This window comes from Podarcis erhardii (genome assembly GCF_964252035.2).
Source record: "Podarcis erhardii genome assembly, chromosome: 16".
Classification (NCBI taxonomy): Eukaryota; Metazoa; Chordata; class Lepidosauria; order Squamata; family Lacertidae; genus Podarcis; species Podarcis erhardii.
Genome location: NC_138514.1, coordinates 28,926,107 through 28,942,615, shown reverse-complemented (window position 1 = coordinate 28,942,615; position 16,509 = coordinate 28,926,107). Strand labels below are relative to the sequence as shown.

Sequence of the window (16,509 nt, the reverse complement as noted above, 5' to 3'; positions counted from 1 at the left end):
CACCAAAGTGACACCCCCAGGGCGAAATCCTGGGCACTGTGTATGAAGGTCCTGGGCTGCCCAATGACAAGGCTCCTCTCTCGGCCTCATTGATATGGTCCAAAGGAAAGCAGAGTAATATGCTTGGCACCAGCTTGGCCAAAGTTGCCGGAAGGAGGTGCACAAGGCACCATCCAGCCGTCTTAGGGACTTCACTCTGGATTTCTGTAGGGTTTACTCCTTAGCCTTTTCTTCTCCCAAAGATGTCCCTCAAGGCAACAGGGGACTACTGGTATAAGCGTGCAGAATTCAGCATCCTGGCCATCTCATTTGAAAAAGTGTGATGCAATTGAGCTTTACTCAGTCTAGACACCTTGAAATAATCTGACCCAAATTAGTCATTTCCATAGTTTTCAGTAGGTCCACTCTGAGTAGGATCATCATTGGAGAGCTCTCCAGGTCTTTAGCCCTTAAGGTTACAAAGTCCTCAAGGCGTTTGGTCTAGTTTAACAGCTGCTACCTTTTCTATAGGGACCCTTGGAAATCCATAGTGCTGAGAGGAGGCCTACTGAAATCCCCCTCACCAAAACGAAACTCCCAGGATTCTTTAAGAGAATCTAGAGTAGTTTGGCTTAGTTCACAGACAGATCCTGACCATCTCTAAGTACCAGTTGCTGAGGAGCAAACAACTGGGGCTAGCTGTTGCCTTTACGAGTAGCTTTGGGAGTTCCAGGAATAATCTTACTGACCCCTCTCAGATAAATGGCCCAGGGACCCCATTTGATCTGACCCTCCTCACTACACCACCCAAACAATACTGAGCTTGCTATTTTAAAGCCAGAGTCACGGGCCAAATTCACAGCCTCGCTTCCCGCTGTTGTTCAGGAAAAAGCTGCCCCCAGCGTTCTCAGGCGGGCCTGGGGACGCATTTTTTCCTGAAGAGCTAAAAGGAATGCTTTCAACCCTTTGTCTCCAAGCTGGCCTGCAAACGGTGAGTTCAGGATAGCTTGTTCGCCAGCCCGCCACAGATGTTTTGTCACCCGACTGATTACGGGAAAGGTTTCCCCCGCGCCGATGGAAGTAAACATGCGGCGCTGAGATTCCCCGCAGGAAACGGCCCTGCCAGCTGGAATGCGGAGTGCCCAACCCGTCTGTCACCATGCCAAGCTGGGGCAAGGAGGCATTGTGAGGAGAGAGGAATCCCCAGAATGCACCAGGCTGATAAGGGTGGCTCGAAGCAAGGAAGGAAGCCATTAGCCCCAAGCTTGGCACCGTAGCCGAGGTTTCCAAACTGGGACCTCAGTTATTCTGTACCTCAGGGGCACTCTGTCAGGGGCTGCATGCCCCCGGTGGATGGGGCCTGGACGAGTGGTGGGTGGGGCTGAAGCAAAAAAAAACAAGGCCGCTTCCACACCGTCCATTTAAAGCACTACGAACCCACTTTAAACACACCCGCCCCAAGAATTTTCTGGGAACTCTAATTTGTTAAGGACACTGAAGGTTGTTGCTGCTTCAAATGTAAGGTGCAGACATGTCCCAGGGCTCAAGGCGTTTTCTGTGTTCAGAGTAAGAAAGCAAAGAAACGAAACACGATGCGTGTAGAAACAAGGAGGCAAGGGGTCCGTGGAGTTCCATACCTGCCCAAAGGGATTGCGAAGTAGAAAACAGAGAGCATGAGGGTCCGGGTGTTTTTGGTGAAGAGGTCTCCGATGATGGTGGGCGCAATGGTGGAGTAGCTGGCTTCTCCGATGCCGACCAAACCCCGCGAGAGGACAAACAGCCAGAAATACTGAGGGTGAGAGAAGGAAAAGGGGAGAAGGAGTCAGTCTGTTGTCATCGCGATTCACACAGCAGTCCCAAACTCCCCCAAAATGACTGAGCCATAGATCAGAAGGAACTCCCTCTCCAGTTCAAACTCTACTGTGGAATAGTGTGGTGTAGCAGTTAGAGCAGGGTTTCCCAAACCTGCGTCACCAGTTGGTTTTGGACTACAACTCTCATTATCCCTAGCTAGTGGTCAGGGATGATGGGAATTGTAGTCCAAAAACAGCTGAAGAGAGACCCAGGTTTGGAAAATCCCAGTTTAGAGTGTTAGACTAGGAGTAGCACCTGGGAGACCAGGTTTTGAATCCCCCACTCGGCCATAAAGCTTTCTGGGTGCACTTGGGCCGGCCACTGTCTCTCAGTCTAACCTACCTCACAGGGTGGTTGTGAAAACAGCATGGCAGGGAGGGAAGCACCTATGCTATCTCTGGAGTAAATCTGGGGCTGGAATGTAATAGATAAATGGAACACCGCCAAGCCTCAGCCTCCCTCGGTTCCCTCTGGCCTGCTCTGCACATAACACTTAATCTGCTGCTGCCAGTCAGTGTAGACAATACTGAGTTAGATGCACCAGTGGTCTGATTTGGTATAAAGAGGCAGCTCCCTGTTTGAATCACTTCTTTAATTTGAACCATGAGGACTAGTATCTTACTCTGCCTCTAAGGGAAGGGCAGTAGCTCAGCAGTTTTGCATGCAGAAGGTGCTAGATTCCTACGTTCCTCTGTGCAAATGCCTTGCCCGCCCTGCAAGCAGGTGGAAATCTGCTGTCCCGGCACATTGGCTATGCACCGCGCTGCAAACCAGCCAACCTCTATTTGCCTTTTGTGCGCTTGGCAGCTCCACCTTGGTACCCTTTTTTGGGAACTGTTATGCTGCCGCCTGCCCTATAATTACAGGTCCAATTAAATGTTTCCTGCTGCCCTTGTCATATCAGAGACAGATGTGTGTGGGCTGAGCCCTAAAGGGCAGGCGCATGACTCAGGGCCATTTAATGAGTGTCCATCGCCCAACACTAAACCGCTCTGGAATACCGTGGGGAATCTGCTGATGCCCAGTCAAGAGGGGAGCCAAGAGGCCTTTCAAGGAAGCGGCCATTCTCACAGAGCACACGCTGAACAAATTAGCTGGCAAAACATTTGCAGCGGGAACAGACAAGGGGTGTTTCTGCTAACGCAAATGCACAAGCGTGTGCACACACATATATATATTTGAGGATTTTTACTTGAGGAGGAGAAGAATCATAGAATTGTAGAATTGGAAGGGACCACGAGGGTTACCTAGTCCAACTTTCTGCAATGCAGGAATCTCAGCTAAAGCGTCCATGACAGATGGCCCTCCAACCTCTGCTTTGAAATCTCCAAGGAAGGAGAGTCCACAACCTCCTGAGGGAGACCGCCCCACTGTCAAACAGCTCTTACTGTCAGGAAGTTGTTCCTGATATTAAATCAAGAACCTGCTTTCTTGTAACTTTTTCTGTGGGATTAGCAACACCTTTGAAGGACTGTTTAGATTTAGAAACGAGTAGGGAAGGGAGGCGTTGAACACCCTCTCCTTGTGCAAATTTCATAGCTAGAGAACTGGGCTGCAAAATTCGGAGAAATTCTAATTTCGAAAGGTGGCTGCATTGAGGTCCATGCAGCGTTCCGGAAAGCGTGAATTTAAACACAAGCAGAACTGACTTTCTCCCTTTTCTCTAGCCTTGAGTGGACAAAGCCATGGAGACCAGCCTTCACAACCAGCTTGGCACGTAGACACAGAGACTTCAAGGATGCCCAGTCCTCAGCGGCCTGTTTCCAGGGTTTCCCTCACTCTGAGAGTTTCTGCCCTCTAATTTGTGTGTGTGTGCGAGCTTCTGCAAACTGGGACACTCCCTCAGACCTTCCAAAACCTCCCTCTTTTGCGTGAGGATGATAACAATCGGCACTCGCTGTCTAAATGTCGGAAGTTAGAGGGAATGGCCTTCCTTTGGGAGCCAGCAGAATAACAACTACAGGAAAATGGAGGACAGAAATATATATATATATATACTGCCAGCCAACTCAGAATGGATGGTTAAAGTCTGGGACATTGTCCTTTTGAGTAAACAGATATATTACACCCATACAAAAGAAATGTCAAATGGCTGCTGAGTCATTAGCCTTACTTGCTGTATGATAATGACACGGCGACTGCCTGGCATTCCTTTCGTGTGTTTTTTGGGAATAATTCGAGACAGGACAAATAAACAAGACAACTTTTGATCTTTTTTAAGTCTGCAACAGTATTTTGAACCGTGGCTGTGGTGCAATGGGCGTGTTCAAGAATTTCATGGAACAATGCCATCCCCATTGTGAAATACCCCACTCCACTCCATGAAATAACAGGGAGGGGGCTGGAAAAGGGGCACAAAAACACCCAACCATTCAGAGTGAGGGCAGGAAGTACAGTTCACATGTCAAGGCTTTGCGATGACATCACTTCCTGAAATCTGGTTGGCGCAGCGATGCTATGATGCTAGCTACATAGTTGGAATAACTCGGAGCAGGGCTTTCAGTGCAGATGCCCCTGTTCTGTGCAGCTGTCGAGATACAACAGTATCTGCACTTTCCAAAGGCGATTTATATTTTTATTGTGACCCGCTTTCCCAGTTGGATGACCAAGTCTCTGCCATAGGTGTCGACCTTGTATTGCTTCTAAACTAAGCTGCTGTAGGGAGCCAGTGTGGCCTAGTGGTTAGAGTGTTGGACTAGGACCAAGGAGACCAGGGTTCAAATCCCCTCTTGGCTATGAATAGTAATAATAATAATAATAATAACAATAATAATAAACTAAGCTGCTGTTATTTTCCATTTTCCTTTTAACTGCTTTAGGCTGTTTTCATTGCATTATGTATATCGCTCCGAGACACATTTTTGGAAAGCGGTTAAATTACTGTTGCTATTACCACTACCAGTACTACTAATACTAATAATATAAACCCTGATTGGCTTCATCGCAAGCCAGCAAAAGGAAAAAAACTGTCTTCAAAACACTGTACGAAAAGAGGGAAGCTGCGAACAGGCTGTGAAGAAAAAGACAGCAGCTTTGAGGAGTTTGCAGAAAACACCCCCAGCACACCAAAACTCTTTGCCAGTCAAAATTTGGCTCAGCCCGGCAATGTACTCCTCCCTGGTATTCTTCTGCAATCTCTTTAAATGCATTAAAATTGAAATAGTATTTTTTGCAAAGGTTCGAGACCCCCCTTCCCCACGCTAGCATTCCTCACCAACACCCCATTCCTGCATCCGTGCACGGCCAGCCATGCAAGTAATCCATACTTTAATAAGCCTAAATGTGTCCCTGCTCCTCTTGCTCTCCTCCTAAATTGCTTAAGAAAAGGAGAATTACGCTACTGTTCTCCAAGAGCTCCGCAGCCAGTGATAAAGCGATAATCTGCTGAAGTATGTCTAAAGCCCAGGGGCAAACTGCCTCGCCATCTCAAAAAGCACATGATCCTTAAATCCCGGGGTCAGAAAGCATTAGAAAACGCATGTGATGCGATCGGAGGCTGCAGGAAATCCCAGAGAGAGCTGCGAGGCCTCTGAGCTAGGCTTCCACGCATCCAGATCCTGAGATACGTTCACGTGGAACTGAAATTCTTGTGGTGTGTTGTTGTTTTTTAGAAACACACAGCTGGGACCAAAATATCCTACGGCCTTGTAGAGGAGAAGCCCATAGCTCAGCACACAGAACATGTCATTGCCATGAAGGAGGGGAAAAAAGTTGCAGGTCCAATTCCTGAATTTTTGTATTAGATTAAAGCAAGGGGCAGGGAAACGTTCGTCCTGGAAAGTCGATTGGGGTCCACTATTGATGGTGGACATCTGGTGGTGGTGGTGGAGACACCAGAGTCAAAAGGTGGCACTTGAAGCCGTGGTGTATGCAGCACTGCAGCCGAACCACTGTGGTACAGGATTAGGACCCGGGAGACAAGGGTTCAAATCCCTGCTCAGTCGTGAAGCTCACTTGTGTTGGTCCACTCAAAGGCTGTGTACACGTAACGTTTTATTCTAGAATCAGTGGAGATGGAGGAGTTGTTGTTTTTCCTACGTACTCCATGCACAATCTAGATCTGTTGCATATACCTTCTAACCCTCAAAAGCATTTTTTTTTTTTAGGAAACTGGTTTCATTTTGAAAACAAAACTTTGCAGATTCATCCTTCGTTGCTCCACCTGCAAGCAGTTCTTGAGCATGAGATGCCTCTCCCCTCCTGAGTTTTCCAGCAACTGATATTCAGAAGCATTGATGCCTCTGACAGGGGAGGCAACACACCATGCCTAGTAGCCATCGATAGCCCTCTCCATCATAAATTTGTTTCATCCTTTTTCACAGACATCCAAACTGATAGTCATCACTGCCTCCTGCGGGAGCCAGTTCCGTAGTTTGTGTTGCCTGAGTAAGTAAAGGTAAAGGGACCCCTGACCATTAGGTCCAATAGTGGCCGATTCTGGAATTGCGGCGCTCATCTCGCTTTATTGGCCGAGGGAGCCGGCGTACAGCTTCCGGGTCATGTGGCCAGCATGACTAAGCCGCTTCTGGCAAACCAGAGCAGAGCACAGAAACACCGTTTACCTTCCCACCAGGTACCTATTTATCTACTTGCACTTTGACTTGCTTTTGAACTGCTAGGTTGGCAGGAGCAGGGACTGAGCAATGGGAAATCACCCCGTCACGGGGATTCAAACCGCCAACCTTCTGATCAGCAAGTCCTAGGCTCTGTGGTTTAACCCACAGGCCACCAACGTCCCTGAGTTAAGTACTCTGTCCTAAATCTTCATTGCACCTCCCTGAGTTGTAGTGTTGTGGGGAAGGGAGATAAAACCTTCCTCTATCGTGTGCATAATTTTATATACTTCTAGCTTTCCCCCCACAGGCTCCCCAGTCCTGCTTTATTGCAGCATTTTTCTTCCTACCTCCCCCACAATTTTTTAAGATGCAGGTTTAAATGGACTTTGCATGATTAATCGCTGAATATTTCTTTGAATTGGGTGGCTGCCTACCTTCCAAATTAACTTCCAGGAGGGTGTGCAGGCCCACCTTATCCTGGCAGGTGTCCTGGACAAAGCGCCAGCTGATTATGGGTTTCCCTTTCGGGCTGCATGTGTTCCTGCCGTATAATTAGCTGTGCTTTTTATTGCTCCCTCTGCATAATAGATCACCGGTTTCACCTTCAAATCGGAAAGCTAAACTCCCCTTGTATTGATTTGCAACTTGCCTTGAAAGTAGGAGCGGTGGGATAAAAATAACGCAGGTTAAAAATAAAAATGAACACCTGGTTTCATGGAACAAAAGGAGTGACAATTTTACCCTTTGGGTTTGGGGGATGTGGGAGGCCAGAAATCACACCCATGGATAGCCAACAAACTCACTGTCTGCCTTGGAGGTGGTAGTAGTAGTAGTAGTTGTTGTTGTTTGTACCCCACCCATCTGACTGGGTTGCCCCAGCCACTCTGGTCAATGCTATTTTTCTTCCTGGCATAAGTACTTCTGCAGCTTAGTGGTCGTCTAGCTGACTGTCATCCTCAACAGGGGTCCTCCACTCTGCAACAATTTGTTGCAGGTACCACTTGGGCCATCCACATTGTGAGAATGAAATGGCAGTGAAGAGACACCAAAGGGCACGATAACTAAGCTTATTCCGGGAATTTCCAAGCCGGCTATCCATTCTCACACTGCACCTCACCTCCCAAATACGGGAAGCCTTTTGCTAGCTGCCAAAGTTATAAAAAGGGAGAGAGAAAGAGAGAGATGGAGAACAAAGTCTGTATTTTAACATGCCAACACAGGAACAGGATGCTGCAAACTGACCCTGTCAGATATCCTGTTAATTGCGTTCCCATTAATGGATTCAATGCTTCCTGATGACCGTTGCCGTGGCAGAGGAGAAAAACACAGAATAATAGAAATAAAATAATAAATGCAGTTGCGTGCACCGATGACTGCAAAACAAGAGAATCGGACAATTCCATGGAGTTCCTTAGGAAGAGCGATTGATTGTTGTTAAAGCAGTTTCTGGAGGAAACTGTAGCTGACAGATGACACCAAACTGAAATTTGCAGATGACACCAAACTGGGAGGGGTGGCTAACACCCCAGAGGACAAGATCACACTTCAAAACGACCTTGACAGATTAGAGAACTGGGCCAAAACAACCAAGAGGAATTTTAACAGGGAGAAATGTAAAGTATTGCACTTGGGCAAAAAAAATGAGAGGCACAAATACAAGACGGGTGACACCTGGCTTGAGAGCAGTACATGTGAAAAGGATCTAGGAGTCTTGGTTGACCACAAACTTGACATGAGCCAACAGTGTGACACGGCAGCTAAAAAAGCCAATGCAATTCTGGGCTGCATCAATAGGAGTATAGCATCTAGATCAAGGGAAGTAAAAGTGCCACTGTATTCTGCTCTGGTCAGACCTCACCTGGAGCACTGTGTCCAGTTCTGGGCACCACAGTTCAAGAAGGACACTGACAAACTGGAACGTGTCCAGAGGAGGGCAACCAAAATGGTCAAAGGCCTGGAAACGATGCCTTATGAAGAATGGCTAAGGGAGCTGGGCATGTTTAGCCTGGAGAAGAGGAGGTTAAGGGGTGATATGATAGCCATGTTCAAATATATAAAAGGATGTCACATAGAGGAGGGAGAAAGGTTGTTTTCTGCTGCTCCAGAGAAGCGGACACGGAGCAATGGTTCCATACTACAAGAAAGAAGATTCCACCTAAACATTAGGAAGAACTTCCTGACAGTAAGAGCTGTTCGACAGTGGAATTTGCTGCCAAGGAGTGTGGTGGAGTCTCCTTCTTTGGAGGTCTTTAAGCAGAGGCTTGACAACCATATGTCAGGAGTGCTCTGATGGTGTTTCCTGCTTGGCAGGGGGTTGGACTCGATGGCCCTTGTGGTCTCTTCCAACTCTATGATTCTATGATTCTGTGAGAGGAACAGGGGTCTCCTAGCAGCTCTCAGCACCCTTGACAAACTAATTCCCAGGATTCTTCCCTGATGAGTTCTCCAAGGGCAGCCTTGATGAAGAGGAAGCTGATGGGCAGAACCAGCCCCTGAATTGGTTGTAAGGAAGGCGGCAGGAAGGGAGTGGCTGGCTGTGGCTGGTGGGGCAGTGCCCCATTCTCCCTAATGGACCAGCCTTCGTTATTCGGGGCAACAGAGAAGTGAGACAATGAGAAAGTGGGCAGCTTTGAGGCACTGACCAACTCCCAGCAGCCAGAGTTTACATACTGGGCCTTCCCAGCTACGTATTGAGGTGTTGATTGTAGGAGGGCCATTAGGTCAGTTAAAAGGTACAAAAGGGAACACGTTGAGGGCATAGCTGTCAACTTTCAGATTTGAAAATAAGGGATCAGCAGCCACAAAAATAAGAGATCAGCAGCCTCACCTGTCCCGGGGACAGTCTATGGGATATCTAACAATCCAGGATAGCAGCGGGAAGCAGCGCTGGAATAAGGGAATTTCCCGCAAAAAAAGGGAAGGTTGACAGCTATGGTTGAGGAAAGAAATGTCCTCTTGCCTTTTGGAAATTGGTGGGAGGCAGGAGAAATGCACGAGGTCTAGAGCTGACAGAGAAGGAGAGCCTTTGGCTGCTAAAGTTAAGCAACATGTAGCAGCTGGTAACTGGAAGGGGGGGGGATTTGTTTGGACAACGGTATTTGTCATGAGCACTGGAACACCAAAAAGCAGGCCCCTCTCTTCAACTGTGCAGGAAATGGAGAGCTTTACCATTCGATCATGACAGAACTGGTAACAAGCTCTCCCTGATATGTTGGAAGTAAAGCGACAAGGCATGCAATAAGCTACCTGAACCAGCAGGCAGAAAGGCAACCTTTTCTTCCCTTGCCAATTCCTTCTTAACTCCCTGCAAGTTGGTTTTCTCTCTCAGGCTTTACTTCCTTCCTGCTGCTTCTCCAATGAGTGTTAGACCTTCTTATTGTGGCTCCAGGACAGCCGCATGAGAGCTCGCACTCAGAATGGCCTTGTTTGCCAGGACTAATAAACCTTACGTTTCTATATTCTTTCCACTAGATTCCTACTTTGCAGGGGGTTGGGCTAGATGACCCTTGGGGTCTCTTCCAGCGCTATGATTCTATGATTCTATCAGGCTATTTCTGTATGATAGGACACCTGCTAGAACAGCAATGGGGAGCCTCGCATGCAGCCTTCCAAGTCCTCTCATTCTGGCCCGTGTGACTCCCCTAGGCCACACGCACCCTGGGCCACACTGCAACATTTTGTTGCAGATCCCATTTGTGCATCCTAAACCAGTTTAAAACTCTAGTGTAAACACACCCTGCAGGGTTGATATTCCATTTTGCTTCCCATCAATTAAAAAAAAGGCCCGGAAAAGACTCAATATGGAGGCCAAATGGCCGAAGTATTGGGAAATATTAGAAAAAGATGGAGACAATTGGAAATTGCAGAGTCAGGAGAAAATGAAAGACAAAGTGCGAGATTGGTTACACTATGCTCAGATTAAAGAAGTTTTTAAACTTGATAAAAAGTTAGGATTCCAGGTGGAAAAATCGAAGTTAGAAACGGAACTGTTAGAGCCTAAGACTAAGGTACTTTCAAGAATGTATAACTTGCTGTTAAAATGGAACACACAGGATGAAATGGTTAAATCGGCTATGATAAAGTGGGCACAGGACATTGGGTATAATATTATGTTTGAGGACTGGGAAAAGTTATGGACTACTGGGCTGAATTTCACTGCATGTAATGCTTTGAAAGAAAATGTAATGAAAATGATATATAGATGGTACATGACCCCAGTCAAACTTGCAAAAATATACCACTTGTCTGATAATAAGTGTTGGAAATGCAGGGAAAGTGAAGGAACGTTCTTTCACCTCTGGTGGACCTGCGCTAGGGTTAAGGCCTTCTGGGAAATGATATATAATGAGCTGAAAAAGGTATTTAAGTATACCTTCCCTAAGAAACCAGAGGCCTTCCTTTTGGGCATTGTTGGCCAGAGGGTGTCAAAGAATGATCGAACATTTTTTATGTATGCAACAACAGCAGCAAGGATACTCGTTGCTAAGCATTGGAAAACCCAAGATCTACCCACACTGGAAGAATGGCAGATGCAACTGATAGACTATATGGAACTGGCTGAGATGACTGGCAGAATCCGAGACCTGGGAGAGGAGACGGTGGAAGAAGATTGGAAGAAATTTAAGGACTATTTGCAAAAATATTGTAAACTGTATGAATGTTAAGGAGGATGCTTGATCACAAACAATTTGGCACCATTGAATTAGATAAAGTGAACTATGAAGATAAGTTAAATTTAGGAAAAAATCAACTTTTAGATAATGATTAGGCTAAATTAAAAGTTTTAAAAAGTCAAATGAATATATCTAAAATTTAAGATATAACATTGGAAAACTAGATAAGGTGGGGATAAGGTGATAAATTGCTGAATTAACTTTTATATTTTGGAACGTAGGAGCGGGAGATGTGAGGAAGTTCAAAAAGGATAAGAAAATATGTTATAAAATGTGATATTTTTTGTATGTTTTGTTTATTATGTTGTAATATAAAAAAAACCATTAATAAATATTTTTTTTAAAAAACCCACTCCTTGTGACTCTGAGGTGACTAGCCAAGCCAAGTATGATGGCGGCTCCAAAGGCTTTTAGAAATACTCGCCTTTTTGTCACACCGCAGTCGGCAGCTGAGGAGCCCAGACATGCACCCACTGACATAATTAAATGTGTATTTTTATCCCTAAGGTATCTAAACTTGAAATGAAGGGTTTTGGGGGTGGGGTTTTGTTTTGTTTTGTTGTTGAGGCAGGCACAGACACTTTTCACCTCAAGATAGCACGCTTGCGGTAACCTACAACATGTGGCAAAACACCACTTCCTGACATGAGGTTTGAAAAGGGAAAAAAAAGGAGGAAAGGAGAAGTTACTGCATGACGGCCAACCACCAAGTGGAAAGTGTGAGGGGAAAGGTGGGGTCCTTTGTCTCCGAGGCACACCCAGCCACCCCTGGAAGTGACCGCGGCTATGAGGCCCTGCCAGCCACAAGGCCAGGGACTGTCATAAGTGAAGCAAACAAGCTCAAAATGAACCACCTGGCCTTGTTCATGAATGCAACAACGGCCGCAAGAATACTCCTGGCCCAGAAATGGAAGCAACAAGAACTCCCCACCTTGGAAGATTGGCAAGTAAAAATGGTTGAGTATGTGGAGCTGGCAAAACTGACGGGGAAGATCCGGAATCGCCGTGATGAACTGTTCCAAAAGGACCCGGGCAAATTTATACTTTATATGAAAGAAAATTGTAAAAAGTTGAAAACGTTTGTAGGTTTAAGTTGAAACGTTTGGTAATGGGAAATTAAGAAGGTGATTGCTTTAAGATTGATATAAGGTAAAAAAGTGAAATATAGGAATGTGAAGAAATTGGTAAAGTGATATGGAAGTCTGTTAAAGGGAGGAAAGGAGGTCGATGCTTTATTTAAGCAATGCTTTAAGTTATAAATTCTTTGATTTTTGATTCTGAAATGTAATGAAATATGGAAAACTTAATAAAAATTATATTAAAAATAAACAAAAACAAAAACAAAATGAACCACCTGGCCAGCAAACTGGGAGGAAGGTTGCCCTTTACGCCAGGCGCTAGCAACCAAATAAGCCTTGCCGAAGCAGATACCTGACCATTTTACTGAAAGGAAAACTGAGAGGGCGAGAGGAAGAAGGGGACTGAGGTCACAAGGCAAAGCCCGTGGCAGAGGCAGGAATTCCTTTTGGAAATGTAAACAGTGAATAGTCCTGGGAAAAGGACCTACGCAGCCGGCCAGCCTGCAACATCTGCCCCCTCCCTGCGAGGTGACAACCAGCATTCAATCATTAGAAACGGCACACCTCGTGGGATCACGTGGGTGGCTGCTCACCATCTGGGTGTGACAGGATGAGGGTGATCCCAGGAATGCAGATGGACCAAGAAGACGAGAGGAGTGTGGGATGCTTGGCTGGCTCCCTCCTTCTGGAGGGAAATGGCCCGGCACGACTTTGATTGATCTCACCAGGAATACATTAATTAGCCCTCTTCAACAGCAGGTTGCAAAACAGGAGCATTTCTGTTCCCAGCTGCGGAGGACTGTGGCGTCACAGCGCTGGCAACGGAAAGCTGCAATGTCTCCGGCACAAACAACCCCTTCCCACTCCTGGGTCCAGAAACAGGTGTGTGACTTGGAGGTTGCTGGAGGATGCTATATTTAGCCTCCCAAAATTAGGCAAGAGCCAAACCCCAAATTGCACCTGACGAGCTTGGAGCTCAAAGGGCAAAACAGAAGCGACAAAGAGTCAACGGCGAGGTTGTTTCGGGGCAAATCTTCCCTGTGCAGTGGGTTTTTGTCACACGCTAGGCAGGGGAAGGTCTGTCCAATTCAGCTGACAAAAGTTTCTGCTGGTATTTGTCTATGTCACTGCATACGATTAATAAATAGACTTTTGCCTTTCTCTTTTTAAGCTAGCAAAACTTCCACATGGAAGCTTAGGAGCAAAGCTGCGATACTTAGTTGATCAACACAGCCCAGAATCGGCTGCAGAGCACCCACTGCTTCCTCTGAACATGATCTTACCTGCTCAGTGATGAAGGAGCTGGAAAAGGTGATGGCCGACCAGAAGAAAATGCCGCAGCTGAGAATAATTTTCCTGTTGAAACGGTCCCCCAGGTAGCCGAATATTGGGGCTGCTACCATGAAGCTGCAGATGAAAACTGTAGGAGGAGAGAGAAGCAAAGAGATGGGTTGAAGAAGAAGCATTTCCCAGACTTGAGCAGGTGCTAACTTATGCTGCCCCCAAACCAAGCACCAGTCATCTCTCCTACTCATGGGTGAATTGCCTGGCGTGCAATTCCTCACCTACAGCATCCTTTGCCAACCGGATGCCCTCCATATTTTGGGGACCACAACTCCCATTAGAGCAGGCAGGAGGTGTAGACCAATGACTGGGCTGAGAGCTTTAAAAGCAACTCCAGAAAGCTTTTTGCAATGGAGGATTTGGATAAAGTGAATAAAACTATGACAGCACCAACAGTTGCCAAAAGATCTGCTTTATTTAGATATAGGGGTGAGATAATTTGCTCAATGACAAGAGGTGTCAGAAGACATCGCTTCCTGACCTGGCCTATATTCATTGCATGTTGTAGCTTTGTTTCTGTTCTGCTGCAGTTCTTCTTGTTAGGATATTTCCATTCCACCTTAAAAGGGAGCAGGATGTTTGTGTCACAGCCTGCGTATTTCCTGTTCACAGGATGTTTCTGTTGTGTCTATGCTTTTGTTTCTCTCTCTGTGCCTGAACACGCAAGCAGGCAGTCATGTTTTTTCCTTTGTTCTGACCAACGCTGAATAAACTTCTAAATAATGCTCTCCTGCGTGCATCTTTCGCTGTACGAATTCTGCTGATAGAGCGGGCATCAGCTCTGGAATGTGGCAAGCTATTTTCTGGAGCTCGTGTCGCTAATTGCTGATACTGTATATACAGGAGATCAATGGATTGTCCGGAGGCGACGTGGGGGCAATGATGGGCTTTATCTCCCTGGCAGTATCCCAACACTTCTGCCATCAAAAACCACATGATTAAATAATAGAATCAACTGAATAATTATTAAATTATAATAACACAACAAGATGGAAGAAGTAAAATATTGAGATCACACATGGGTGAAGGGGAGTGGGGGGTATATGAGAATCTATAATATCATTTATAATATAATTTGTTAATTGCATTGTATTTACATATAGCAAAGGGAAGCCTAGAGCAATTAGATATATTTTAATTTAGGTAATCTATGTAATAGGCTTATGTTCAAAAATGAATACAGATTTTGAATTTGATGTTTGTAATTTTTTTTGGTTTTGAAATAAAAATTAAAAAACACACAAACCACATGATTAGTCTCAATGTCAATTATGCAAGTTGCGTAATGGGTTACACATGTTGCGTTGTTTGGACATTATCCCACTCCATTCCTTTCAATGCAAAGGAAACACAATGCAAATGGGGGAGGGGAAACATAATTGTGTGTCATAGAATCGTAGAGTTGGAAGGGATCCTGAGGATCATCTAGCCCAAGGCCCTGCAATGCAGGAATATACAGATGTCCCATACGGGGATCAAACTTGCAACCTTGGCATCATCAGCACTATCCTCTAACCGACTGAGCTATCCAGGCCGTTTGCAAACTGAAAGCAATAACAGGAAATGCCAATTGTATTTGCTAGATTGATCTCTGTTGCAGACATGAAAAGAATCCCCCTGCCCCAATTTCTGTTCTCATCAGAATTATACAACATCCCTACTTGAGATACCTTTTTCAGAGTTGAGGATCTCCTGCTAGCACATACTGGAAAATTCCCTGCAAGATCTAGCAACCAACAGCATAGAATCCTGTCCTTGGGCTTTTCTTCTTTAGCCAACTCCATAAAAACATAATGGAAGCTGGGCTGATTCAGATCAAGGTTCCCTCTAGCCCAGCATCCTGTCCCCCAAAATGCCCAACTACATGCTTCCAGTTACCCCACTGGTACTGAATGAGAACAGATTTCCCTTGCTGTCCAACCCCTCCTACAAAGGGTATCCAAAAGTGCAAGTTAATTAAGCTGGGTGTTGCAGTATGGAGTGTTCCTGCTCAGGGTTTCAGCCAGCCAGTCAGCAGTGCCCAGCTCCACAGTGCTCCGTTCCGTTCCCTCCCCCCCCCAACTCCCCCACCTCACACCAGTCAGTGTTGCTTGTATGGCTGATGTACTGGTTTTTTTTGGGGGGGGGGGTCTCCCCAGCATCTTGGATGTTCTTTGCAAATATCTTTTTTTTGGGGGGGGGTATATCTACAAACCTCAAGTCTGCTGCTAACCCTGGTGGGGCGATGTTCTGCCTCCACTGTCAGAGGCAGTGGAATACTTCTGAATACAGTGGTACCTCGGGTTAAGTACTTAATTCGTTCTGGAGGTCCGTTCTTAACCTGAAACTGTTCTTAACCTGAAGCACCACTTTAGCTAATGGGGCCTCCCGCTGCCGCCGCCGCCGCGCGATTTCTGTTCTTAACCCGAGGTATTATTTCTGGGTTAGCGGAGTCTGTAACCTGAAGTGTATGTAACCCAAGGTACCACTGTACCAGTTGCTAGAAACTGCAGGAAGGGAGAGTGGCTATCCCAGATAACCGACATAAGCTTGCAACCAAATTAATAGGAGTCGTCACCCAATTAAAGACATCTTAGCCAATTAATTTCATGGCCCTGATTAAATCTGCATTACCTTGCATATGAGAAAATCCAACCGTCTGCAAAGGAAGGAGGAGCCCATTTTGCTCACTTATGAAGAGCAGCCTCAATTATGTTAGAAAACCTGTTCCCATGGGATATAGGAAGCTGCCTCCTACAAAGTCAGACCACAGGTCTCCAGAGTTTCAGGCAACAGGCATTTCGAGCCCTATCTAGAGATATCAGAGGCTGGAACTGGGACCATCTGCTTGCAAAGAAGATGCTCTAACCACTAGGCTGTGCTACATAGGCATTGCTAAGTTGCCACTAGGGATGGAGAGACCTGTCACTTTCAGGTTTCCCCAATTCCCCACATTCCTGCAGCAAGTTGTAAAAAAACAACAACCCACCAACAACTTCTCTTGAAAAATCCTCACGAAAATTATTCCACATTTTATGGCGAATT

The 16,509-nt window shown here is 46.0% G+C and overlaps 1 protein-coding gene across 2 annotated transcripts in view; it reads right to left on the bottom strand.

Annotated features, from left to right (window-relative positions):
- Nucleotides 1-16,509, bottom strand: part of SPNS2 (SPNS lysolipid transporter 2, sphingosine-1-phosphate) — a gene marked incomplete at its 5' end in the record, with an annotated part of 104,527 nt that overhangs the window by 38,481 nt on the left and 49,537 nt on the right. For both annotated transcript variants that reach the window (XR_014151832.1, XM_081843531.1), the window contains 2 exons: nt 1,617-1,768; nt 13,425-13,561. Coding sequence is in view for 1 of the 2 variants with exons in the window: in XM_081843531.1 (XP_081699657.1) it covers nt 1,617-1,768; nt 13,425-13,561 (289 nt within the window). The remainder of the gene's footprint in view (nt 1-1,616; nt 1,769-13,424; nt 13,562-16,509) is intronic.